General features: G+C 42.9%; 1 protein-coding gene and 1 long non-coding RNA gene across 3 annotated transcripts in view; one reads left to right on the top strand and one right to left on the bottom strand.

Annotated features, from left to right (window-relative positions):
• The window catches only part of LOC146766072 (uncharacterized), a 46,933-nt gene extending 25,876 nt beyond the window's left edge, over positions 1-21,057 (top strand). The window contains exons 2-6 of one of the 2 annotated variants that reach the window (XR_014958403.1): positions 12,616-12,720; positions 15,532-15,607; positions 18,378-18,720; positions 19,043-19,158; positions 20,440-21,057. This is a non-coding gene — a long non-coding RNA (uncharacterized LOC146766072). The remainder of the gene's footprint in view (positions 1-12,615; positions 12,721-15,531; positions 15,608-18,377; positions 18,721-19,042; positions 19,159-20,439) is intronic. The other variant, XR_014958404.1, reaches the window with a different exon arrangement.
• On the bottom strand, positions 16,034-26,105 carry TMEM130 (transmembrane protein 130). Its single transcript, XM_021539655.4, has 8 exons — positions 25,971-26,105; positions 23,194-23,484; positions 21,623-21,791; positions 21,056-21,225; positions 20,358-20,442; positions 18,483-18,685; positions 17,382-17,494; positions 16,034-16,610 (listed from the first exon to the last, which is right to left on the bottom strand). The coding sequence occupies exons 1-8, from the start codon at positions 26,044-26,046 to the stop codon at positions 16,434-16,436; spliced, it is 1,284 nt and encodes a 427-aa protein (XP_021395330.3). The 5' UTR covers positions 26,047-26,105; the 3' UTR covers positions 16,034-16,433.
• Positions 26,106-26,634: the final 529 nt, after the last annotated feature.

Below are 26,634 nucleotides of genomic sequence, written 5' to 3'. Positions count from 1 at the left end.
TGTAAGGGGAGTCACAAGCACTAAAAAGTCAAATGAGCAGGAATGCCTGTGTGCAGGGTGATTCCAGCGGGCTGCCCCTGCACATGGTGCCTTCAGCCCCTGCTCCTTTGTATGGCTCTGTAATTCTGTGGGCTTGGGGGTGGTCCTCTGAGGTGTCTGGGGAGAGAGAGGGAGAATTGCTGTACCACATAGGCTCGCTCTGCATTTTTGCCACCTCCCCTCACTGTGTTTGTCTGGTTTTTTTTGTCTTTAAATGCAAGCTGCAGAGACTTTGATATTCTAACAGAAGAGGAAAGTGAGGCTCCTGGACTCCACTGAAAAGCTGTTAGGTTATTTCCTGGTCTTACAGCTGTCTTTTCCAGTCTGCTGAAACTGTGGCTGAAGCTGTAATGCAGAGATAGGGAATTTTCCATCATGTTGTGTGAATCTGGGAGGATTGTGAGGCTCTGTAATTCTGCAAGCTTTTAGGAGCACCATCTCTGTGTGGGGTTCTGTGTCTCTGTTCTCCCACCTGTATTGTGACAAACCTGTAGGTGTAGTGTGTGTTTATAGCAATAATCCTTTTTCCTTTTCTCCTGTTTATTTTTGTGGATCCATTAGAAATTAGTAAGAAAGACTAGGGAGCTGCCTCATCCCTCTGTCTGTGGGATACAATGTCAAATGGAAGAGGACACCAAAGGAGGAAACAGAACAGTGGAGAGCATGAGGGGATGGAAATGCTTCCACCTGCTCTGCCTTCCCTGTGTAAGCTCTGCATCTAGTTGTAAACTAAGAATGGGAGTAGCAGCATTAGAGAGATGTGTATGAATGATTTGCTTATAGTTGAAAGCAGAGGTTTCCCTCTCTCCTCCTTCAGTTTAGAGCATGCCTTATGGCCTCAATAACACTGACTGAGAGATGCACGCTCCTGCCTTGGGGATGACAAATGGCTCTCAGTGATTAGGAATGGGACTACCTTCATCTCTGGGGTAAGCAACCAAGCTAACTCTGAACACAGTGGGGATGGAGGAGTTATTGTGGCAATAACCTGTTGAGTCACTGCTTTTTATTGTACAATTATTTGTTTCAGGTCTGATGCCTAAATAATGTGCAATACTGAAACCTTGCAAAAAAAGGAAATGAATGCAGAGAGCATTGCTCTACATGGCAGAATTTCCCTGCTGAATAAAATCTATAGCTATTTCCCTTAAGCTGTAGTTAAAAAGGTTAAAAAAATGATGGCTGGACTCCTCAGGGGCTGACATCTGAGAGCAGTTCAGAGGCATAGCCTGAAGTTCTGACACTTCTCTGAAGCCTCTCATCTATTTGAATCTCATAGGGTCTTCAAACCTGGGCTGCAAACCCTGTGAGGACACACTTCTCAGGTACCCCCTGGAGCACAGAAGTGCAAAGGCATGCAGAACTCATGCCATTTCAAGCCTGAAAAGCAAAGTTTGTGGTGTATTGGTAATAGGCAGAGATTTAGGGCGGAGGAGCATCTTAATGACTGGTTTCAAACAATGGAAAAATCTCACCTTTGTTTAAAATATGGAGTATGCAGGGCTTCTTAATAACACATAAGGGAGGGCTTTGCAGCCTGTCCATATTTACTCAATGTTCATCTGCCTTATTACCTATCCTGTCTGGTGTAAGGTTGGTTATCATACCCCAGCCCAGTGTCAGCACCCTAACACAAAGATAAAACACACTCCCTTGTTTGAACTGCTGTGGTTTCTCTAGGAGCTCAAATAGCACAGGCACATCCCTCAGCATACAGAGCCCCAGGGCTTTTACATGGACTGAGAAACAGGCAGGGCCCTCCTCCAGAGCAGCAACATCCACACCCCTTGGTGGTGCACACATGCCTGCAGGACACGACCTGGCCACATACAGATCTAGGCTGTGGCTTTCCACAAGGCAGCACCCTTAGGAGGCATGGCAGGTTTCCATAACAGCCAGTTTCAGTAGGAACCTTCTATTCTGAAGAGAATTCTATTCTTTTTTGTGTGTGTGAGAGTGAGTGAGCAAGCAAGTCACACAAAGCCTTGCTGGATTTAAGGATTGCATTCCTCAGCACAAGAACTGGCAGGCTGTCAAGGATAGTCTTTAAGTATGCACATATATTTTTGCAAATTGGATACTAAATGTCTTAGTAGAAACCTGATACAAATGGGAGATGTTTCCAATCAAAAGTCAACATGCTGCTGATCCAGCTCATCAGTGTATCTTGTCCCTGGGGAGTAAACATGTTGACGTACCTGGCTTACATGAGAGGACAGATAAAGGAATTGGGTGTTTGGGACCATTACTTGTTGCCTCTCAAGCTGCCATGGTTGCACCAGCCCTGCAGCACACTGTTCAAAATACCAGCTTTATCCCCTTTCCCATCCCTGGTTTACCTCCAGTCCTCCTGTCCTTGAAGTCCTTTGACATCAGGGTGAGTTCTGAAAAATCTTTGTCTGAAACATCAATTAGACTATTTAGGAATTGTGTGACTACAATTGTGTGACTGTGTGTCAGATCTGTGAATGTTGTCTGGGGCTTTGAAAAAAGTACACATGAAGGAGCGAGGAGGAAGTGTATGAAAATCCTTGACTTGGGTTTAAACAATGATGACTAAGGATTGTCTATGCAGGAGTTTCCTGTGCAGTGAGGTAGACTTAGAAGTGAAATGCTTTACTTAGCTGCCACTTCCATCTGCAGTGTCTGGATCTATCCCTCCCACAGGTTTCTGAGGTAGGAGCACAGCTGAGTTTTCCAGGGACAAGAGAGTGGCACCTGAGGTGCTGTTAATGGAGACCTTGCACAGAGTGTACACAAAACTGGAGATTCATATTCTTGCTTAGAGGTCTGTATTATTTGTGGTATTGCTGAAAAATCTTTGTTCTTCAGAATATTGGAACAGAGACTGGGAGAATTCATCTGCAGTGCTAGTCAGAGGCAGGTGGAACATGCTCCTTATCATATGATCCACATATATGTATGCTGTGTATTCTAAGAGCATCTTTGCTGCTTGCTGTGAGTCACTGGCAGATTTGCAATGCCTCCAAATACCTGAGATTGTACAGCTAGCATGGTACTCTGACAAACATTTTTAATAGCTTGTTATAAAAGTCCAAAAAGGACAAAGAACTGCAAATGCGCATTCAAAATAAGTGAAATTCTGCACTTCTGGGTTGTTTATTTCAGAAAATCCATCTTGATAAGCAAGAAAGGAGGAGGACAATTTCCAAAGCAGAGGTAGGGTTGCTCCTGGCAGGACCCCTCCTGCTTTGCTGGCTTTCAGGATTGCCCATGGCCTAACCTGCTCTCCGGGCTTCTGAAAAAGTCCATGCACTATTGACACAATTTTGTGATAAAAGATAAAAATGCCTTATTGTGTGCACTTTCCTCTCGATCCACTAAAACAAAGCCACTTTTTTGTTATGTTTTTTTTTGTGAGATTGTCTATGTGACATTCATCTTTCAGCCTGTGACATTAAATGCTGTATTCAGGTATTGGAGAGAGGAGAATAATGTCAACAGCAACTTTAGTATTTCAGCTTTCAGAATGTTTTGAGGGTTCTCAGCAGAACTGAACAAGGTGTTGGAATGTGAGGACCCTTGTTTTCCTCCCTCCCCTCATGGTGCCTCTGACTCTTTTCCAGAGCACCAGAGCTCATCCTCCTTGAATCCATGGAGGGAAGGTGGAGTTGTTTCAGTGCACCTTCCTGGATCCTTGATGCACTCTTGAAGGCTCTCTGATTGCAGTGTTATTTCCTCTCAGAGCTGATGTGATTCTCTCTGTGCCACAATAAAACTTAACAATCTTTCTTCCCTTTCAAGAGAAAGGAAGCAATTTAAAAAAATATATAGCCACATATATCCCCAGCATTTCTAGGCTAAAAAATATATCACATTTAAACTGTTGTGGCTTTGGCTCTGCAGGCTTTCCCACATCTGAACAACGCAGTCATGCTCCAAAACTTCATGACTTGTAAGATTCAATGCTGGGTTGGTAACTTTTATGTTGTATTTTTTGAAATGTTGCAGTATTGTATATCATTGGAAAGAGAAAATACTCATTTGTCCTCAGATACTGAGCATTGATTAGTAGCCATGTCATATTTGAATTAGAAATATTTTAAATTGTGGCACTCACCAGCACATAAAAAGTATGTTAGATTATCTTAGAGTGCTTTTATGGCTCCATGTGAGTAAGTCGACAGATGGTACAAAGGCACTTGGTTATAATGTTAAAAAAATGTAAAAAATGGTCTTGTTTAAAATAAGGAAGTAAATTCTCAGGAAATTCTACAACAGTTTCACAAGTGTGCTATGTGCTGCATAGATAAAGGAGTGAATGTGAATTCTTAATGCCATGCCTGCCTTAGAAACTCAAGTAAAATCTCATGAAAGTAGTAATGTTGTCCCCCATGTACACTGAGAAAACATTTGCATTCCATGGTTCTGTATCTGTCTTGAAGATCAATGTGCATATGCAGGTACAGGTCGTGTTCAGAGAGTACATGAGTTAGGGAAACATATCCAGCTGCTTTGAAATCAGGCAAAATTTGCAGCACAAATTAGGTGGAAATTTTCCAGATTTGTATTTAAAACCAGCATACTCAAGAGCTTTGGAACGAAACAAGCCCCATCTGTTTTAAAAATTATACAGCACTATGAAACAGCCGCAGTATACATCAAAATTTGGGATGTTGTATAAGAAACAGCAATTTCTAGGGTAGAAAAAAGTTTTCCAAAAAATGATTTTGTATGTCTCCTCTTGAAGTAGTTGATTAAAGGCACTCATTGCCTGAAACAGTATACTAAGTTTTTCATGTTAGTTGTGAGCTATTTCCAAGTCTACTTCTCTGATGGAAGGGCTCCACCACACCTTATGGCTGAGCTGTATTAGCTGGGAGGTCCTGCTCAGCTTGGAGAGGGCTCTCTCTGGCACCAGCCAAGCCACAGTTGGTGTTGAATGGGAATTTCCAGTGATATGTGTATTTTCCACCGTCTGCATCACATAACTGTTTTATTGGGACACATTTGTGGACACAAGGAGGAGGAGGTGGTCAGGAGCAGTCAGCACAGATTGAGGAAGCAGGCCTGCCTGACCTGATTGCCTTCAGTGATAAACCAGCAGCATTTGTGGGTGGCTGAGGAGCCTGCCTGTCATTTACCTTGACTTCAGCAAGGCTTTCCTCAGTCTTCTAGACAGTCTGTGTAGCGTGGGACATTACATTCTGGATGGAGAGAACTCAACAGATGGACAGAGAACTCAAAGAACTGGATAACTTAGTTCGTTGATGCCGGGCACACTCATAGGCATATGCCAAGTGTGGTATTCTGGCATCTGTCCTGGGATCTGTTCTGTTTGTGACCATTACCAGTGACCTGGATGAGGGGATGGAGCATGCTTTTGTCAAGTTTTCTGGTGACACCAATTTCCAGGTACTACCTGTGTACAGCTTGAGGGCAGACCAGCCATTCAGAAGGACTCTGACAGGCTGAAAGGTCAGCAGGAGCCATATGAAGTTCAATAAGGAGCGATACAAACACTTCATGGGGAAGACAATGCCCTGTAACAGTAAAGGCTCCAAAAGGCAGAGCCAGACTCTTCACTGAAATTGGTGGAAGGATCAAAGACAGCAGGCATAAACTGTACAAGAGAGATTCACACTGAGTGTAAGGAAAACTGTTTTCCCAGGATGACGCTGCAGCAGGAGCAGCCTGCTAGAAGGGCTGTGAAGTTTCCATTCTTGGAAGCTTTCAGGACCCAACTGGACAAAGCTCTGAGCCACCTGGACTGACCTCAGGCTGGCAGTGCTTTGAGCAGCAGGTTGCACATGGAGATTTCCTGGGCTGCCCTCCAGCCTGAATTACCCTCTGTGAATCTCTAAGAGCTGAACATTTGGGATTGAATATTTTTTAGGCCTTTTAGGTGATGTAAACCAGAGCTAACCACAGGGGAGTCAGACCTTCATATATTAACCTGGGATTTGGTATTTCAAGTCTCCCAAAGAGTCTGGGATATAACAGGAGATGCAACTCTGTAAAATGACAAACTGCTATACATTTATTGACTGGGTCTTACAGGCCTGCTCAGCTTTATTTTCTTTCAAATGTCTTTGCTGGCTCAAACACTGGAATGTGTTACTGTAATAAACAGGTGGCCAGTCATCTGTGGTTTGCAGGGGAGCATCTGTATGTTCATTTTATCCAGGAGACACTATTGCCTGAATTACTTACTGATAGTAGATTTGCTGTTCTAACAAGAGAGGGAAGAAACCAGAAGAGTTGACTCAAAGCTCCTGTAAACAATTAGTAGCGAGTAGAGCAGGGTGTGAACTGAGGGCACATCAGCTAACGCCCTGAATTCCTCTGTGTGAAGCAGTTGACCTCGCTCAGAAGGTACAGTGAGGTCCTGGGCAGATGGGCCTCTGCAGGTTCAGCTGAGCAGACAGAAGATGCTACAGATACAGGTGTTCCTCAGTGCTGCTGTGCCAGAGGCTGCTGCCCCTTCCTCTTTGCTGGCAGAAGGGGTTTGCCCGAGCACGGACACCTTTGGTCAGGGGACATCAGCAGAGGCAGCACAAAGTGGCAGTGTGGTGGGTGTGAGCTTCTCCCAGGGCACTGCTGATGTGCCTTAGGGAATTCTCCTGCAGGCTGCTCAGCGTGGCAGATCCAGTGCAGGGGCAGGTGCCAGCAGCACCTCACATGGAGGAGATCTACCTGAAAACCAAGAGGAACAGACGAGCTGTGAGTTCACACCCCTCTCGCTGTGCATTGGCTTTGTCACTTCCAGAGAGTGATTAGGTTGCTGTGTCACTGCCAATGGACGATGGCACCCACCCACATTTGCTGAAAAGTCCCTGTTATGTTGTACAGAGGCCTTGATTATCATTGTCTTCTTCACTGACTCTCAAGAGTATGAATGTTTTACAGAAGCACAGATGTTACACAGAAAATTCCGAAGTTGTAGAATTGCCTCATACTTATAATGCTTTTAGCTTCACTTTGATATTTCCCTGAAGGATACAATGCCTTCTTCATCTCTTTCTGGACAGAAAGTCCCCTTTTAATGTCCTTATACTGTAGCATTTTCTGTCTTCTTCTTCTTATTATTTTTTTTTTTTTAATTTAAAAGCTTGCTTTGGGAGTTGTTTCACCTTACACAACAGTCAGTCCCCAGGAATTATTTCACTTTTACATAATGTGCACATCTATGTTCTGTGGTATGAAAACCAGCAGAATGCTGGCTGTTTATAACAATATCCTATAACATATATGTTAAGAACTTATATCCACTGCTTTCCTATTGCCCCTGTGACCCTCCCCAAAGTCACTGGCAATTCATCATCTTGTAGTAACTCCTAAAAAGCAACATGCAAGGGGTGAATTCCTGATGGCTTAGTGTGGTTGTTGAGTGTCCTCATTGCCCTTTCTGTCCTGAAGGGTTCTGTACTCTAGAGGACACTTTCAGTTCACCTGTTACCCAACTGTGACCATCTCTGCAATGGGTATGACAAGTATTGAACAGGCTCCATTTGATCAAAAATAGGCTTTAAAGGTAGAATATCTTGATGGTTATATGTGGCAGACATTTGCCTGTGCTGCAGTGACATGGGAGAACAGGTCTTTAAATCACAGGACTGTCAGCAGCTGCAAACATCTGCAGATGTGGGATCTTTAATCTCTCCTCTCTGACATTGCTGCTTAATCTCTTCTATTTGTGACTACAGTTTTGTTTTTATTATATTTTTTTTATAGGAGTCACATAAAATCCACTGCAGGAAGAAATCACTGCACATTTCTCATTTGAATGGCAGTAGATACTGCAGGAATACATGTATATGCCTGGATATGTGTATCTATACACACATACACACATATATATGTAAATAAAACCACAAGGAGCTCTAATGCAAACCTTACCACATAGTGTGAAGCTAAATGGAGGCAACAGATGCAGAGGCATGGGAAGAAGGTGTTGAGTTTTCAAGTGGTACAATAATAAAAAGTTGATGTGCCTTGGTGTCCTGGTGGTGACACCCAAGAGAGCCCAACACACGCCTCAAGGACAACACACCCAGAGAGGTGCAGTCGTTCCTATTAAAGTGCTCATTGTTTTGGAACCAAGGACTTCCTTTACTGATCAAAGAGCTGCTTTTGATTAATCAGTTTTGAAATGAATGAATTTATAAGTTCTTATTTTTCACTTTTCTTAGGGGAAATATTTCAAAAGCCTTTTGATCTTTGGTGATAGGCATTTAGTAAAAGGCAGGTAGGCTTTTACAAAAAGAACCTGGGAAGCCTTGTTGTAAAGGGGAACGTGTATCAGAAAACATTCAGAACACGTTCAGCAGGTCTATTGGCTTCAGCAGACCCCTGCACACTCACAGAGTTGCTCTTGTGTTCATTCTTTAACAGGATCAACAGTTGTAAAAGGCAAAATCAGGCTTCTGGTCTGTCAAAGAAAGGGGGCAATATCTACTGCAAAGGTCAGGAAATATTAATGTGGCATCTAACACTAACAGAGTACAGGCAGCACAAATCTCTACAAATAGGCATCCTGCTGGTAACCAATTGAAATGTAGGAGGTAGTTAATGTCTTTCAATTGTAAGTGTCATTTGATCCCCAGGGAGACATTTAATGGATGGTATTTTCCCACTGAGTCCTGTCTTTTCTTTCTGTACTTCATTAGTAATAGTTCAGGGTCCTCATGCTAATAAAAAATGTATGCACTGCTTACCTGATTTTTCACATTTCACACACTGTATTAGGAAAATGGATGTTTTTCCTACAGAATTAAATAGAATGCTTTACCTTTAATTATATGGTGTCTTCCTGTCTGCAAGCAGGTTTTCCCCACTACTTATTAACAAGCCAAAGAGAAAGAATGATCAGAACAGAAAAGATAACAGTACCTGAATAAAATAATTGCTATTTGCAAATCAGCTTGCTATGGAAGTTTCCCCCCTCCCCATCCAAGCTGTGTGGTCTGGATTGGTCTTGGGGATTGTTCAGAATGCAGGTCCTATCTGAGGTATCTCTGGGAAATGGATGTCTCACTTCAGCTGTGGAGGTGGACCTGTGATATGAAACACTCATTTACCAAGTATGAATCATTTTACCCGTAAGTGGAATCTTACAGTTTTTTTGACAGGGTAGAGCATTGATATCCTATTGTCACTAAAGGGGAAAAAAATCACTCAACTCAAAATTCCACAGGTGGAGCTGCCTGGAGTAATTTCAGATTCAAAACTCAAAGTGTTTCCCTGGTGGCTCAGGGAGACTATACTGACCCATCTCTCTTCCTCAGGATCAGGGGCTGCATTCATTTTCTGATTCTGTCCTGTGTGACTGCTGTCATGTTTTCACAATGTTTTAACTCAAACTTACTTTCTGGTAATCTTTACTAACTCAATAAATAGATAATTTAGTAATAGAAATATCTTACTTTAATGGTCTGACTAAATACAATAAAAACAGTCTAACATGCAAATAGAGCCTCCCAGGAGCTGTTCTGTGTTGATGGGGTTCAGTTCAGAAGTGCAGCTCAATCCACGTTTGTGGCTGCAGTGTTCCCGCATGGAGCACTTGCCTGGGATGGCAGAGAACAGGCCACGCTGCCTGTCATAAACCAGTCCCCTGTGACCCATGAAAATACTCTGGATTCATTGCAAATGAATTCAGTGTGGGTGGAAAGAACCTGCTAGTGGCTAAAAAGTGTGGTTTTGCATTAGACATGAGGTCTGCAGGTGCAGGAGCTCACTGCACATGTTCAGTGTGGTCCTGAGCACTGGCTTTTCTGCTGCTCACCTGTCCATCGGGCACTTTGCAGCACCACAGGGAGCTGTTCCTCCTGTGTTTGCACTTACACACGTGTTTGAGTGCTCTGCTGGAGCAGAATCAAGTGACCAGTTTCAATATTGACTTGTTTTTGTAAAGTTGAGCATGTTGTGTTTTGTTACATAGCTCGTGGTGGTGAGAGAAATCCATTAAACTTGAAGTTAATTAGTATGGGAAGACTGTGATTTATCGAGATTGCCTGAATGGAAGTAAGGGCACTGCTATTTAATTAGCAAGTGCATTTAGATTTTTAGATTATTTTTTCCTTTTTAATTTTATTCAAAATATTCTAAGTACTTTGCATATAATGAAAGAAGACTAGATTAAGGACAGGCGACTGAAAGACATTAAAAACCTATGGGATAATATTAGGGGTTTTTTTATTAAGTGCATGCTTTTGATCAGATAAGAGAACTTTTATTGCTGTGGTCTATTCTCATTTTGTATCTTAATTCTGCCTGAAAAGATTCCTTAAATGACAAAGTCCTAAATTATATTACCACAAAGGGCCAATCTTACAGAGTTATTAAATCAGAACGTTCCTATTTGTTGCTCCTTCTGCTTCCCTGTTTCTGGGACCTTCCACTGAAGTCATGGGCACCTTCAGGTGATTTCCATAAATGTTTACACTCAGCTGTGTTTTATTCTGTGGGTTGCTTTCATTGTTTTCCTTAATTTATATCATTGTAGATTCAAACTCCACTAACATCACTACTTCTCCAAGTGAAAAATGATGGGACAAGAGGAAATGGCCTCAAATTGCACTAAAAAAGGTTTTAATTGGATGTTAGGAAAAACTTCTTCACCAAAAGGTTGTCAAGCACTGGAACAGGCTGCCCGGGAAGGCAGTGGAGTCCCCATGCCTGGAGGGCTTTAAAAGATGTCTGAATGTGGCACTTGGGGATGTGGTTCAGTTATGGCCTTGGAGGTGCCGGGGAACTGCTGGACTTGATCTTGTTCCCAGCATCAGTGGTTCTGGAATTCACAGCCACCCTCCTCCACGGAGAGTGAAGCTGCCCACAGGATGGACCTTGTCCCTCCAGCTCCTGATCACGCAGCGTGTCCCTCCGAGGTTTGGTGGGATGGGGCATCCAAGCGCGCTGAACAGGAAATTCTCTCTGGGGAGCGCACAGCACTCAGTCCATCCATATCCATCCGTCCGTCACAAGCCTTGCGCTGGGCAGGACAGCATTTCGGCACAGTGATGACCCCGCGTGTGGTCTCAGGGCGGCACGGGGAGCCGCTCTGCCCTCGCCGCTGCTTTCGGGCCGGCGGACGCCCCTCAGCCCGGCCCGGCCGTGCGGCGGCCATGGCGCCCGGCGGCTGAGGCGATCCCCGCGCGGCGCGCGCCCCCTGCCGGCCGAGGAGCGAACTCCGTAAACAGCGCGGCCTAAACCTCGGGACAGACACGCTCCGACGGCGCCTGTAGAGCCAGCGAGGAGGGTGCTGCTCTTCCCGAGCTCAGGAGGAGTGTGTGTGTGTGTGCCTCTGTGTGTGTGTGTGTGTGCCTCTGTGTGTGTGTGTGTGTGTGTGCCTGTGTGTGTCTGTGTGTGTGTGTGTGTGAGTATGTGTGCATGAGTCTGTGTGTGTGTGCCTGTGTGTGTGTGTGTGTGTGCCTGTGTGTGTCTGTGTGTGTGTGTCTGTGTGTGAATCTGTGTGTGTGTGTGTGACTATGTGTGCGTGAGTCTGTGTGTGTGTGTGCCTGTGTGTGTCTGTGTGTGTGAGTCTGTGTGTGTGTGCCTGTGTGTGTGTGTGTGCCTGTGTGTGTGAGTCTGTGTGTGTGTGAGTCTGTGTGTGTGTCTGTGTGTGTCTTTGTGTGTCTGCATGTGTGCCTGTGTGTGTGTGTCTGTGTGTCTGTGTGAGTCTGTGTTTGTGTGTGTGTGTGTCTGTGTGTGGAGTCTGTGTGTCTGTGTGTGCCTGTGTATGTCTGTATGTCTGTGTGAGTCTGTGTGTGTGTGTGTGTCTGTGTGTGAATCTGTGTGTGTGTCTGTGAGTGTGCCTGTGTGTGTGTGCCTGTGTGAGTCTGTGTGTGTGTCTGCATCTGTGTGTCTGTGTGTGTGAGTCTGTGTGTGTCTTTGTCTGTGTGTGTGTGCCTGTGTATGTGTCTGTGTGTGTACCCGTGTGTGTGTCTGTGTGTGTACCCGTGTGTGTGTCTGTGTGTGTGTCTGTGTGGCCGACAAAATTTTCCAGCCTCCACACAAGATGCTGATACAAAACTTCTTCACCTGTTTGTATATTTTTAGCAAACTAAGAGATTAATGTTCACTGATTTCAAATCACACAATTAGTTCTTTAATTAGTATTCTGTCCTCTCTTGGTTATGGATATCTCACTGTTCCTGCTAATTCATATTTTTAGTCTTTTTAAGTATCTGTTTTCCTCCAGCAGCGATTTTCCAACACAAATATACTGAGTCTTTGTTATCTTCTTCTTTACTTTCTGGTTCCTGAAAAACATCTTTGTAGTCCATAAATTCTTCACTTCTTGTATCCAGTTTCAGCAATACATCACTCTCTCCCAGGCCTTGCTCATTGAAGCATATCAAAGTTAGCTTAGCAAAAAAAGTTTCTGTAATTTTCCCAAGTCTATTCCCCCAATACCTGCTCATGCTAAATTTTGGCTAAAAGTGATTTTTAACACATTGAATATAATTAATACACTAGTTATGATTAAATAAAACCAATTAATTTAAATGAATTAAACCCATCAATTAAAAAATAGAAAAGTTATATCATTTACAAGAGAAGGACAAGATTTGGTAGATGGTCATAATCTTTTTAATCTTGAATTTTATGCAGGTATTTGCAGCTGCCTGTGCTTGAGCAAGCTCCATATCTCTGCATGGCTCCCTTCTGCCTCCTGCGAACAGTGATAATATCACTTCTCTGCCTCCCAAGACTGCTGTGAGTAAATGCATTAGAAAATTATTTGGCTGGGCTATTCTTTCCCTCATGCTCTAGTATTTGCTCCTGTAGTTGTGACAGTTGTACAGCTGCAGTATTTGATAAAACACCAGAGAGAGTCAGGAGATTCTGCACCCCTCAGGTGAGACCCCACCTGCAGAGGAAGGACTTGGAGCTGTTGGATGACTCCAGAGGAGATCACCGTGGTGATCACAGGAATGGAGCAACTCAGCTGTGGGGAAAGGCTGAGAGAAGTGGGATTGTTCAGCCTGGAAAAGGGAAGGCTTTGGAGTGACCTGAATTCCCCTGCCTGAAGGGAGATGACAAGAAAGAAGAACATGTAGTGACAGGACAAGGCAGAATGGCTTCAAACTGACAGAGAGGAGGTTTAGTTTAGACATCAGAAAAGGATTGTTTACTCTGAGGGTCTTGAGGCCCTGACACAGGCCCAGAGTTGTGGATGCCCCATCCCTGTAAATGCCCTGTAAAAGTTGGATGGGACTTGCAGCAACCTGGTCTAGTGCAACAATGGCAGGGGTGTGGAACAAAATGATCTTTAAGGTCCCTTCCAACTCAGGCCATTCTATGATTTCATGATTCCAAGATCAGCTGTGACTGCTGTCTTGGTGCACACTGCTGTAGGAATGACACATGCTGGTGATGAGTATACCCAGCTCTGAAAGAAGTTTCTGAAACGTCTGTGTTCCCCACTTTCATGGCTGCAATTTAAAAATCCACATTTGTAGTGCACGGTGTGCTGTCAAAGCCGAGATCTGCAGGATCTGAGCAATTTTGTGACAGCTGCAGGATGGCATTTCAGTTTCCACGGAAACTGGCACAAAAATCAAGGTGAAGTGTTGGCTGATTATCTAATAATAAAGCTGAGCATTTAAATATAAAGTTATTCACTTTCCTTTTGCTGAGAAAACTTCTGTTCTACAGCACCTAGCAAATGCTATAGAGGCCTCATGTCTTCAAACTGTGCTCACAGCTTGGGCTGTGTAATCTTTCCAGAGAGGAAAGACAAAATTCAGCCTTGACCCATTCAGCCACAGAACCTTGTTCTCTGCTTTTAAGATAAAAGGCTGATTTGTCCTCACAATTACTGCACAAACCAACACCATTGTTTATATGACAAATTACAGAGTAACTAACAGAAGTTCTTTTTCTTTGCTGTGTTTTTTTTCTACTGTGCATTTCCAGAACATTTCTGTGCTCAAATGCATTTCCTTATAAAAAGTTCTCATTACATACATTTTTTAATCTGCCCACACTCTTGCTTATCACCTGAATTTAATGGCTCTTTGGCTTTGCACTCACTGGACTCTTGTTTTGAATCAGTGAGTCTGATCCTTGTGCTGAACATTCCTTTTTCAGGTCATTGAATTCTAAGGTTAACAAAATGAATCCTCTTACTGATCCTTGCTACGTCCCACTAATCTTATTGCTATATCCTGAACTGCTCAATTACCTTTTGTCTTCAGTTTCAGATGCATTTATCAAACCTACAGATCAGTCTTTTGTACAGGAAGCAGTTTTATATTGTATTCAAGAACATATTCGTGTGACTATTTCTCGTACTTATATTTCAATTTGCTAAGGCTGTTTAAATTTTCTTGGTTAATTTGCTTCTTGACATACCCTTTTAAGTGCACTTTCTCCACTGCTTATTTTTTTGCCAGAGATATCTTTCTTTCTAACCTCTATTCTTTTCTGCTCTTGAAGAAGTGTCTTCCAGTATTTGATAGTGTTGAATTCTTTGCAGCACTTTATCTTTTCTACCCTCCTGAATAATTTGATTCATTTGCCATCCTTTCTTCACTCTAGGCAGAGAATAAAAGACAATATTCTTCTGAAGGACATTGGCTCTGGTTTTCTTAATAGGAAATCTGGGATTTTCTTAGTCCTGTCTTTTGTATCTCTAACTCCATGTCCCACTTTTTTGATGGGGGTTGATGCCTACTTTGCCAGGTTTGTCATGATGAGTTGTATCTTGGCTGGAACATATGGAGGAGAACACAAATGCAAAAACCCAAAGCAGCAAAGTTTATGTCCTAAGTACCTATGACACTCTGGATCACCTGGGTATTAATTCAAAAAGGGGCAAGTCTTGTTCCTTTCAAATGACCCCCAAAGGATGCCAGTTTCATGTATCTATAACTGAGTCTGCTCTCACAGATATTGTCTTTGCTAGCAGTACAATATGGAGAAGAAAGGGCTTTTTACACATCCATTAACATGTCAATGGGTGGTCTTTAAGTGTATTACAACAGCAAGGGCCACATGTCTTTCACAAATGTAATAAAAGAAGCCCAAACGAAATTCTGGCTGCAGAAACCCCTGTGCAGTCTGTCTCGGGACTCTGTCACTGACCTGCATTTTGCATATCAGAAATCTCTTCTTTCCACTGCCCAAGGACTATGTAGCCATTTACAAACTACACTGACATCCCAGAACAAGTCACTGCCTTTGGCAGTGGCTCAGAGGGCTGGGATCTCAGGAATAAACAATCTGAAGCTCACAGGCACAGTAGCTTCTTTGCTAAAGAGAGACACATTCTTAGCAGTAACTGAATATGGCTGAAGATAAGAGTTTGATACCAGAGCACGGAGAAAAAATACAAAGAACACCACTTTCAATCAACAAGCTTGCTTAGAAATACCATTTCTCAGGAAAAAAAGCTGAAAGAAGTTCTGCTTTGGAAGGGACCTTTTGACAAAAACTTGGGTTTATAGGATTTGTTATCTTACATGATCCTATTCTATTTTAAATGTATCAAGTTAATTCAGGGTCATGTAATTTCTTTCACAGAAAAACTGAAGCTCTGGGCTCCTCTGAGGGAGCATGGAAGTTGAACATGTGAGAAGAGTACCTCAAAAACGTCATGGTAAATCCCCTCACATTCAGACTATTATCTTCCAATCATTTTAAATATGTTTTGCTGAACAGCTTTGAGGTACTTATTGTTGCATTTTTTATGAAGAGGACCTTTGGTGGCTAAATGGGGAGCAATATGAGGTCTGAAAGAAGCACAAATAGCCTAAGAAAAAAAATCTTCTTAACAGATTAAAGTGGTATTCTATTTTAGAAAGTGGTGGACATGTGGAGGTTTCTGCAGGACCAAAATACTGTCTAACAGATGAGTATGTCACTACCACTGCAGTCTGATACAACTCTATTAGCTTAAAAAGGGGTCTTTTAAGACAGGAAAAAGAACAACATAATTAGGTTGTCTCCTTCATTGGAAACCCCTCCTCTGTTTTCAACCCAGACACATCAGTTCCTTGACAAAAGAAATACACATTCAACAGTATTTTGGGTGACTTCCATTTCCAGTAATGTTGTTATACATAGGAAAGGAGGTATGTTTGTCTTAAGCATTTTCTTCTTTGAAACAGAGAACAGAAGGAACAGAGAAATTACAAGAGGTAGTGAATTTAGCAAACCTGCACATAAAATAATCTTTCATAAGAATAAAATGTTGCATTTACAGCTGTAAATGTACACACCCGTATAAGTTAAAAATACAAAGCTACTTTTACAGTGTTTCTTGTTCTTTTTAGGTTCAGAAAATGAAGTACTCAAGTGCTAGACTTAAAGTGGTGAACCTCATTGCATTGGCAAAACCAAACCATTCATGCAGCACCAGGCTTTTGACTTAGCCTAAGTGAAAAAGTTAGACAGTTAGTGCAACCAAAGTGCAATTGTGTTCTTCACAGTGTGTACATTTTGACTGGCTTGTAAAGTGAATGTAGAAGTTCATGACTCTCCCAGGCAGCTTCTTTTGATGATTGAAGAAAACATGATCTGCAACATACTGGGCCACAGCCTGACTTGGAACGATTAGACCGGCGTTCATCGGACAGTGGAGAAAAGTCAAAGTCAGCTACCTGGGAAAGGAACATCAAAAAAATAATTCTTAGTTCAGTTCCCACTGGCTCAAGTCCAGCAAGAACACATTGGGTTACAAATGGCACTTGGTTCTCAACAATTTTCACTCGTCACTAACTTCAAATAGACCTCAGATTAATACCTGCTGTGCACATGGCTTATAGACAGTGTCTCTAGAGGTATATAATTTATATTGTGGCACAGTGTAAAGGGTATTAGTTACTTTCTACAGCACCATGAAAGTTACTTTTGATTTAAGAACTTATGCTTATTGCAAACACCTTTTGTAGCAAGTGAAAGTATATTAGAAATGACAGGGAGCTGGGGAGATGAAGGCCACATACAAGGTAGGTAGGTAACAATTTAGGGCTGCTTTAGGTAACATACTCCTCATTTTTTATTATCCTGTATCCTCTTGCACTGTCTCTTTGCTTTCTTTCATGTAACTACTCTGAGGCAGATCCTCTGGAATGCATACTTCAATGCAAGCATCTACTTGGGAATATTAAAACACTGTCCATTATTATTCTGGCCACTTAGAATTCTCTGCACCAAGCAAGAAGCATGGCTGTTTCTTAATTTGCCTGCACTGCTTGGATTGTTTTGGGGGTTTTTTGGGGTTTTTTTTGTGGAGCAGATCACAATTACCAGGGAAATTCTCCCCCCAACTCTGTTTGTCTGGGGATTGAAGAGCCTTTCATATCAGATACTTTTCATGGCTGAAAGTTACCTAATTACTACCCCAGCTCAAAGTAAGAGTAACTGAATACCTCCACAAGGTCTTTTTGTTGTGTGTGACTTCGAAAATTCGTGTACAGCACCAGTACCAGCATCACTGAAACCAGAGCAGTGCAGAGAAGGACAAAGAAAGCTGGGTGGATTCCTAGGAAAAAGCACAAGGACACATTTCTGGAGTGATACAATACCCCAGAAAAAGCAACAGTAAGAAGGAAATAATAGAGAAATTTTAGGAGCATTTTTAGAAAAAAGAAGGAATGTGTATAAGGAGGAATAAACTTTTCAGCCCTGATCACTCCAGGTTTTTCTGAAATCTCAAGAGTGGGAGAGGGGTTTGTAAGGGTCTTTCCCTTTATGCCCTCTTTTGCATTGAAGAACCTAAAAACCTCCACCCAGTTACATATGTTAGCTCCTGACTCCCCAGGGTGTTTGTGGCACCCCAAGAGGATGGGAAGGACTCTCACCTCCACAACAGCCAAGAGCCTCCAGCACAGAGGACTCAGCCCTGGATGCACTCCAGTGCCTTCTGGAGTGACTCCTCTGTCTGTACACAGGTGGCTCACAGTGACATGGTGTGACTGCTCTGTGTCACAGCCTGGCTGTGCCCTGTCCTCTTCACTTGGCACCTAACCACTCTCCCAGGTGGTTTAGGGACCCAGGATGAGCATGTGTGACCACTCATGGGGGAGCCAGCTGAGGTCACTGGTAGGAGGGGCTGACTTGTAATGAAATGGAAGCCTAGAAAATCTACCCTCAGAATCCCATAACTAAACTAAGCACAAAGAATTGAGACTTTAATTAAGGTAGTGTTACAGACACATACATTTTGCTAGTTATCCCCTCGAACTACGAAAGGTGGACTATTTAAATGGGAAAATATTTAATTTAAGTAATACAGCCTTCCCAGTGTACTTAGTAGCTTCAAGACACTCTTGGGACTGAGGGTTCAGCAGAACACAAGAAGCTCAGAGCAATTACAGCAGGCACATTATACATTCTCATTTCCCTTTTTATTACTCTCATTTTAGGGATCTACACCACATTCCTGAAGCCTCATCTGCAGGCTGGTTAATCCACGCTTGTCCCTAACCTGTCTGGGACAATCCGTGCTGCTCAGACTCCCTGCCCCTCACCTGCTGGCTGCACTTTGATCCCGTGGTATGTCTGCAGCATTGTCACGCCGTTCTCCACCCTGACACTGAGGCAATACTGTCCCGCGTCCCTGAAGGTGTGGCTGAGGTTGTAGCAGGAGCCACTGACCTCCACCAGATGGCATTTGTCACCTTCAAGAGGAATGCACTCGGATTTTATAAGCCAGCATAATGCCAGTGGTGGGCTGAAACGACAAGAGCAAAAAGGCAAAATAAAAAGGTGAAAACTCTGCAAAAAAATTCAGTAAACAGCTTAGTTAAAATAGCAGAATAATTTTGAAACTAATTAAGTTAATTTAAATACAAATAAAGAAATAATCAAGTGCACTGTTGTTTGGTTTATAGCATATGACAAATGAAAAAGTTCTTTGTGATGCTTCTATAAAGGCAGGTCTTTCAGCTGAGAGATGAATACCTGCAAGGGTCATCAGTGGGCCACTGTTTGTAGAAAACTCCATAGTCCGTCTTCAATAAAGATAAAAGGAATCTTTTTCCCTGTACTTCCAAGGGAAGGTAGTTTTTACTTTGTCCTTCTCACACAGAGATCACTGTCTGTACCACTGAAGCATACCCAAGACTGTTTTAATTAAAACACCCTGCACACGAAACTGGAAAGAATATAAGATGAGCTCTGGAAAAGGACTAATGGCTGGAAAATGTAAGTAAATTTCAAGGAACACAGCATTCCCTTACTTTAACAAAAGGGTTTTTATTCTGTATCAAGCAATTTAGTGCACTTCATGGCCATGTGGCTTCTCACCACATCTAATTGAAGCACTTTATTTACCTGTTCAGCTCCCTGTTTCAACTGATTCTTCTTGAACTCACCTTATGCACTTTAGACTTTGATTCTGAAAACAGACCGAGCCTTTCTTTACCCTATTTTATTAGTATTTTGTTTCTTATCTCTTTACAACATCCTTTGCTAAAGAAAGCATCATGTTGATGCGTTTAACTCATTTTCTGGCTTTGCTTTTGATAACCCATCTCTTTGTCACTGCATCTCTATCTTAAACTCCTCTTGCATCAGCCCCAGTCCTGTGACTAGGAGGTCACCCAGCCTGTTCTTAGTGATCCCAGGTTTGCCTGTCACGGTTTTTGGCTGTTCACCTTTACTGGGATGCCATCTCCAGTTCCCATTCCTGCCAATATGCTTTTCACTTTCTGAATGCTGACTGTGATGCTTTGTCTGTTGGGACTGCTTATGCCTTTGGTAAATGATTCTGTTTGGGTGCTGCTCACTCCAAAACTTCAATGTGCTCTAATGTTGCAACTTGAGAGAGTTTGTGCTAGGACTGAGGTGCTCACAACCTTCCTATGATCCTCACAACCTTTTCTATGATCCTTGCTGCATGGGGCATCTATGTCTTATTCATCTTGTGGCAATCTGAACTTTGCCAGAATCACTCCCCAAACCTATCAATCCCCCATGCCAGTCAAGCTTTGCTGCTATGCAACAGGACTTGGAATATATTTCAATTTAATAACAAGGAAATTGGTGAAGGAGAAAACTTCAGAAAGAATTTTTCAGATGTATTTCCCCCCACCATTTCTCTGGCTGCTTGTCTTTTAACATTCCCTTTACAAAGATTAAAAAAAAAAATAGCATTGCTTTACATAGGAGGAATCTACTTTTCTGTAAAGATGCAGGGTCTTTCAGGCTCTTATAGCTCATGGCTTTTCAAGTCAGGAAAATACAATATTCAACAGTATTTTGGGGGAGAAGGAGGTGGTCTTGTTTTTTTTTTTTTTTAAATAATTGTTCTCTGGAGTTCAACAGACTATATTTAAGAAACACTGGGGGAAAACAGTCAAATAAACAATTTTGGGGGAAAAGAAGTTGTGTTTGCTACTTACGTGCCATTGATATGAAGAGATAAATTCAAGTTTTCCATTACATGAGTCTCTCTGGAGCCCACTATGTCAATACTTTTAACAGCATCTGAGAAGAAATGAAAAGCCAGCATGTCACAGTCCACATGTAAACTTGAGTCTCAATGGTTTCCCAGTGAAGTTTTGCTTCCACAGACTTGGAGCTTCATCAGTCACACAAAGAAAACTATTTGTCTCACACCCTAAAAGGAAACCTACCACTAGAGATGTTGTAAGTTTCCTGACTTTTTGTCTGATTCCTTTGTATATGTATCATCAACTTTATTAATTGTTTATATTTTAAATTCTGTGTTTATTTACTCCCAAATCTGATCAAATCAATGAGACTTCCCTAATGCTTGATTTAACTGATTTATTGTTTAGGGATAGCTGGTGTAAATTGAACAAACAATAGCATAAATTACGATAAATACTTTGTTGTTTGAATTGTATGTAAGACTTTTACAAAAGACAGTAAAATAATCTGTAGATTAAAAAGAAACTGAAGATTTTATGTGTTTCCACCATTTTTTCTGCCCTAGAAGAGCATGCAGTCAATTCTGCAGCAGAAACACTCCGCTGAAGGATGCTGCACGTGAAACAATGTTGAAGTTGTGTTACCGTGTCAAACCTAGATTGTATCTGTGCATACTAGATTGTATCTGTACATGCTTCATAATTACCCAAGAGCTCCAGAGCTGTGGTAAAATCACCAGTTTTCTGCAGGATTTCTCTTTCGTGTATGATGTTTCCAATCTGCTCCCATTCAGCTACGACCTTCAGATGCACCGTGCGGTTCCCCATGGAGGAGCAGTTGCAGTAGACAAAGGGCTCCTTGGTAATCTGGTAAACTCTGTGTGCAACAGCAAGAGATTTAGAATCAAAATTGCCTTTTACCAAGTGCTTGCATATTTCTGGTCTAAAAAGGGACAAGCTCTAATATATTTTCTTTACAGACAACATTCCAGTGGCTGTGATTCTAATTCTACTTTATGTCCATGTAAACGAGGATTTATGTCTATGGTATTACCTGCAGAATGACAATTTGTACAAGATCCAGAGTGAATCTCTGTATTTTTAATTAAGGAAACTAAAGAGAATGCTAAAAGAATTCACAAAATTGATGAAAATAACATTCATAGCAGGCAGACTATTAGCTAACAGATTTTATTAGGATTTTTCTCTAGATGAACACCTGAATCAGAGCTATCTGGAATACTCATTAAAGCAAACAAAGTAACCACACCTACCCATCTCCAAAATCCCAGTTGTAGACAAATGATGCAGACTTGAAATAATGGCTTGGGTCATGAAGAGAGAAAGAAATTCGGGTCACAGTGTCCATGGAGGAACTAGAACCATGTGTGGTAACTCTGCTGTCTTCTATCTGGGCTATGGTGAGGTTCCCTGTGATAAATTCTGCAGAACAAAAAAGGGGAAAGAAGAATGACAACATATGTGATGGAAGAATGATAGCATATATGACAGAAGAATGACAGCATGCTTCCACAGCATGCTCTGTGTGTGTATCAAAACATTCTTTCAGGTGTACTGGGTAAGTCTTGCTGTGTCCCAGTCCAAGTGGTTAAGTGTATTTTACATCTATTACTCAGTGTTGTCATGCATGTGAATGAGGCAGTGAAATGAAAATATTTATTGAGGGTTATACAATGGGTCATGATAAAACATCCAGGAGAACTAAGAGAAATAATCCTTGACTGATTGAGCTCAATATAAAATTTTACTATTTATTTAACAATAACTGATATTAATATCAAGCATCTAGATTCAGAGTCAGGCCAGTACACATACTCATCATGTGTGGGATGGTGGTTTTTGTTTGTTTTATGGGTTTTTTAAATGTGGCTTTTTTCCCCCCTTAGTTTGAGGTATTTATACAGAAATTAAGATTTGACTACTCTTAATAACAGTGCTATATACTGTGAATGCAGAAAGGGAGAAATGTTTTTGTCTATGACAGATTCTTTGTTGGACAATGAGTGGAAAGGACTGATCTAAAAAAATCTTCTCTAACCTACAAATAAAAAGGTATTATGATTGTTATAAAATTAATGGGCTATTGATTACCAGTAACAGATTCTTATCCTGTTAATAATTCATTAAACCTGGTTAACAGGTTTTTTGGTGATGCACAAATAGTGATTGCAATTAGTGTTGGAATGGGGCTGTCAGTCCCTGAGATTTAGTTAACCACAGCACACCAGTTGTTAATTTGTAAATAAAAAAGCATATGCATGGTTACGAATACTCCCAGAAAACTGAAGTTGCACTTAACAACATTTAGAAATGCAGCCATGATTTCAGATACAATTTCAGTACACTTGGACAGAGCTTTAAAAGAAAATGTAAAGCTCTGCTGTGCTGATGGCCTAAGATTTGCTGTGTCACGCAAGAGGGAAAAGCCGTAAATTTGCACTGCTGATGGTCATCCTAACTTTAGGTCTAGAAATGCTGGAAGGTAGAAGAAGCATTGTTCTAGGAGTTTGGACATCACTGACCCATGCTGATGTGTGAACTGCAGCTGCTGAAGCATTGGATTCTAGTTCAGTTTCTCTAAGTGTCAGAGGGAGGAAAACACAGGCAGCATCACACTTTCTTCCTGGGTATAGAGAGACTAGAGCGTGGCTGTAATGGTACTAAGTGCACCATGCCACCCAAACCCACCTTCAGCCACAGGCCTACGAATCAAACTCTGTTATCAGAAGCCATATTTACACTGGCTTTCTTCCTGATGCTGCAAGGGCATATATACTGAGTTCCTGGAGAGGTACAGGCTGTGAAGCCATTTTCCCCATTTTACCTGTAATCTGAAGCACCGTGATGTTTCTTGCAATCGGCCGACACAACCAACAGTTTTTGTGAGTCACCCAGACAGACACGGGGAAAGTGCCAGGGAACTGACCAGTCACATTAATTATGGAATTAAACTGCTGCTCTGATTTCTCTATCAGAATCAGAGGAGCATAAACCCAGTTAAAGTGATACCAGTTTGATGTGACATTTTCATTCTTCATTCTTAGCCTGGCCTGAACAGTAGCTTGAGCTCCCGTTGTGATGGGACCATTGTTGGTTATTTCCAGACTATACAACTCTGTGGAAAGCAGAAGAAAATGAGTAAACCAAACCTTCTTGCATGGCATTTTAAATTTCATTTATTTAGCGTTATCATACATTTTAGCTAGTCAGCTCTAGTTATATAAATCACAATGACACTCATCCCAGAAAAGACTCTACCACCATAATTTTTTACTGTTTAAATATTTGGAACAGAAACAATTGCATGTGTATATGAGTTCAAATAAATAGCAGTTAACAACATGTCAGACTGGGTCCTAGAAATGTTCATAGTAGAAGACAGCTTCAGTCTAGAACATCACAAAAGCATTGATGAGGTTTTATACCCAGAGCTGGATGCTGGCTGTAGGTTCATTGTCACTAATGATCTAACATGATCACTAGATTTCCAGCTACTGGAAGAGGCTCAGTGTCCTAATCTCTCTCCTAAAAATGTAAACTTTCAAACTCAGGTGAGATTTCATTCACTAGATTCCTTTGCCAGCTCTATTGAAAAGTTTATATAACTTTCCTCACAAGTAAGCATAAAAAAACTCAGTAAAAGCATTTTATGTGCTATGGTCCACCTTAAATTTCCTTTTCCAGGGAAGGACCAAAAGTCCCAAGGCAAATAAAAGATGTACCATGCCGTAGTGGCAGATCAGTTGCTGTCCAGAGGGACCTGGACAAGCTGAAAAAGTGGGCCCATGGGAACCTTATGGGGTTGAACAAGTGCTGCATCTGGATTGGAGTAACACCTGATATTCAGTACAGACTGGGGGATGAAGGGATAGAGAAGGACTTGGGAGTACTGATGGAGGAAAATGTGGACTTCAGCCAACAATGTGCACCCAAGAAAGATATGAGGCTGCATAAAAATCAGCCAGCAGGTTGAGGGAGGTGATATTCACAATGAGGGTGGTGAAACTCTGGCATGGGTTGCCCAGTATAAACATTCAAGGTCAGATTGGACTGGGCTCTGAGCTACCTGATCTAGTTGCAGATGTCCCTGCTTGTAGCAGGGGCTTGACCTTGATGACCTTTAAAGGTCTCTTCCAACCCAAACCATGCTCTGATTCTATGACACATCAAGTCATGAGAATGCAGGACCTGTGATACTGAACCAGCTCTGCTGCTCTGAATGACTCACCATTATCTTCTCTGCCATATTTACTCAAATTACTTACTTCAGATCTTGAACTACTGCAATAGACAGTGTTGAGTTTTGTGGAAAGAATACATTAATTTTTTTTTTTAATAGCAGCGCAGAAGCATTAAAGAATATGCATGTGTTAAAAAAAAAAAAATCAACCCCCAAGCCCCGAAACAAAAATAAATGCAAAATAGCTGTAAATTGGGACAGAGTTGGGAGCAGAGCAGAGTTGGGATCTGGTTGCTTGCCTCCAACGTGGAGCATGTCACTTCCCTGTATCAGAGTTCTGCCTGGCTCTCCTCTCATCAGCAGTGCTGGGCAGAGCAGCAGAGCTGGAGGGTTCTAAGGCAGATGCCTTTCATTATCCTCTCTTTCAGCAGCCACCAGACTGCTACCAAGGACCTGAATCTCTGACCTTTAGAGACTGTATTTCTCACTCATCCATGACCTCTAATATGAAGGGAGAACTGGGGCTAGCTAACTCCTACACTGGCTTTTCTGCACCCATCAGCTTGGGATGGGATGAAAGAGATGGCATTTGTGCCTGCATTTTATTCTACAGATCACAGGTGTTGAACAATTCTGGAGGCAGAAGAACTGTGAGAAATGAACTTTAACACTACTGTCTGAGAAAAAACTCCACTGTTCCCATTTTACAGCACAAGAAATGGCCCTGAGTTCCATTTTGTCAGTTAAAAGAGAAATGCTTGTGATTTGATGTAACCTGGCAGAGGGAGGTTTCCTGTCTCTGGAAGATTCAGGCTATGTTCCACTTGGTTTCAGCAGAATTTGGGAAAAAAATAGCCGACTACCTCATGCTTATCTAGCACTTCTCCTTGGAGGTTATCACGGTGCTTTACAAATCAGGGCCACACTGGCCCGACAGCTGAAGCAGCTGGAGGTTCAGTGGCTAAACCAAGGTCACCCAAGGAGTGACTGGCACATCAAAACACTCCATCCAATTCAGGGATTTCTCCTGCCTTTCGGACCTCTCTGCAGAATGGAGCTCTCCGAGTCCCACAGGCGAGGGACAGCAGCTGCCCAGGTGCCTTGTGACCCGCGGCGCGGGGTGAGCGGGGGAAGCAGACGTGCAGCTTTTGGGTTAGCAGTGCAAAGCAGACCCCCGGCTTCCCGGGATGCCCCCCCTTCACTGCAGGCACCAAGATCGCAGCGCCGGAGAATAAAGTCTGGGGTGGTGGGAGCGTGCCCAGAGCTGCTTCCATCCCTTGTCACATCTATCAGGCTCGGGCAGGGAACCACTCCCACCCGTGATGCAGCTCACTCCTGAGGTCTGAGCCCTCTCCCCGAGCATCCCGCACCCCTCGCCCGCTCCGCAGCGGCGATGCCAGCGCAGACCGGCGGCTCCTTACCTGCGGCCGGGGAGCGACCGCGGCCGAGCTGCAGCAGCATCAGCAGCATCAGCAGCGCGCAGAGCAGCCGCCGCATGCTGGCGGCCGCGGGGGCCGGCACCGGGGCCGGCTCTCGAACCGGGAGCGGTCTGGGCGCGCTGGGCCGCGCTGCCCCCGCGGCGCTGCGGCTCCGGTGTCCGCGCCCCCGGGACGCTCCCCCGCGGCGGCGCCCAGCCCGCCTCTGCCGGGGGCAGTTCCTGCGGGATCGCGCTGCCAGCGCCGCCGGGGCGCAAAACCGCCGGCAGTTTAAGCAAATGGTCAATAAAACCCACAAATGCCTCGCATCTGCTCAGGGCGTGAGAACATCCCGCAGCGTTTGGGAAGGGGTTTGTGCTGCGCTTTGGTTGCGGCAGGCACAGATAAAGTATTCCAGTGCGGCAGCGCGGGGATGCCTCTGCCGGGGGCAGCTCGGCCGCTGTTAGCGGTCCCGCGGCGCTCCGAACGGCCTGTAACGGGTGCGGTGCTGGAGAGAAGCCACAGCAAAAGCGCCGGAATGTGGTTTACTAGTGTGCTTTTTCTGTCGTTCTATTTTGTTTTTTCCTGTTTTGTTTTGTACATTTTGGTTTTGATTCGCTTACTTTTATTTTTTTTATTTTCTTAAACTCAACATCCGAAGCCCTTTCTC

Source organism: Lonchura striata, chromosome 14 (assembly GCF_050655825.1).
Source record: "Lonchura striata isolate lonStrDom1 chromosome 14, ASM5065582v1, whole genome shotgun sequence".
NCBI classification, from domain to species: domain Eukaryota; kingdom Metazoa; phylum Chordata; class Aves; order Passeriformes; family Estrildidae; genus Lonchura; species Lonchura striata.
The sequence above is the reverse complement of the archived record's forward strand: the minus strand, read 5'-3'. Positions and strand labels throughout refer to the sequence as shown.

Coding starts and splice junctions, on each gene's coding strand:
- TMEM130 (XM_021539655.4), bottom strand. CDS start 26,046: ATGCGGCGGCTGCTCTGCGCGCTGCTGATGCTGCTGATGCTGCTGCAG. Junction 18,686..20,357: donor TCTCTTCATATCAATGGCAC/GTAAGTAGCAAA, acceptor TTGTCGTTTCAG/CCCACCACTGGCATTATGCT. Junction 17,495..18,482: donor GATCAAAGTGCAGCCAGCAG/GTGAGGGGCAGG, acceptor GCTTTTTCCTAG/GAATCCACCCAGCTTTCTTT.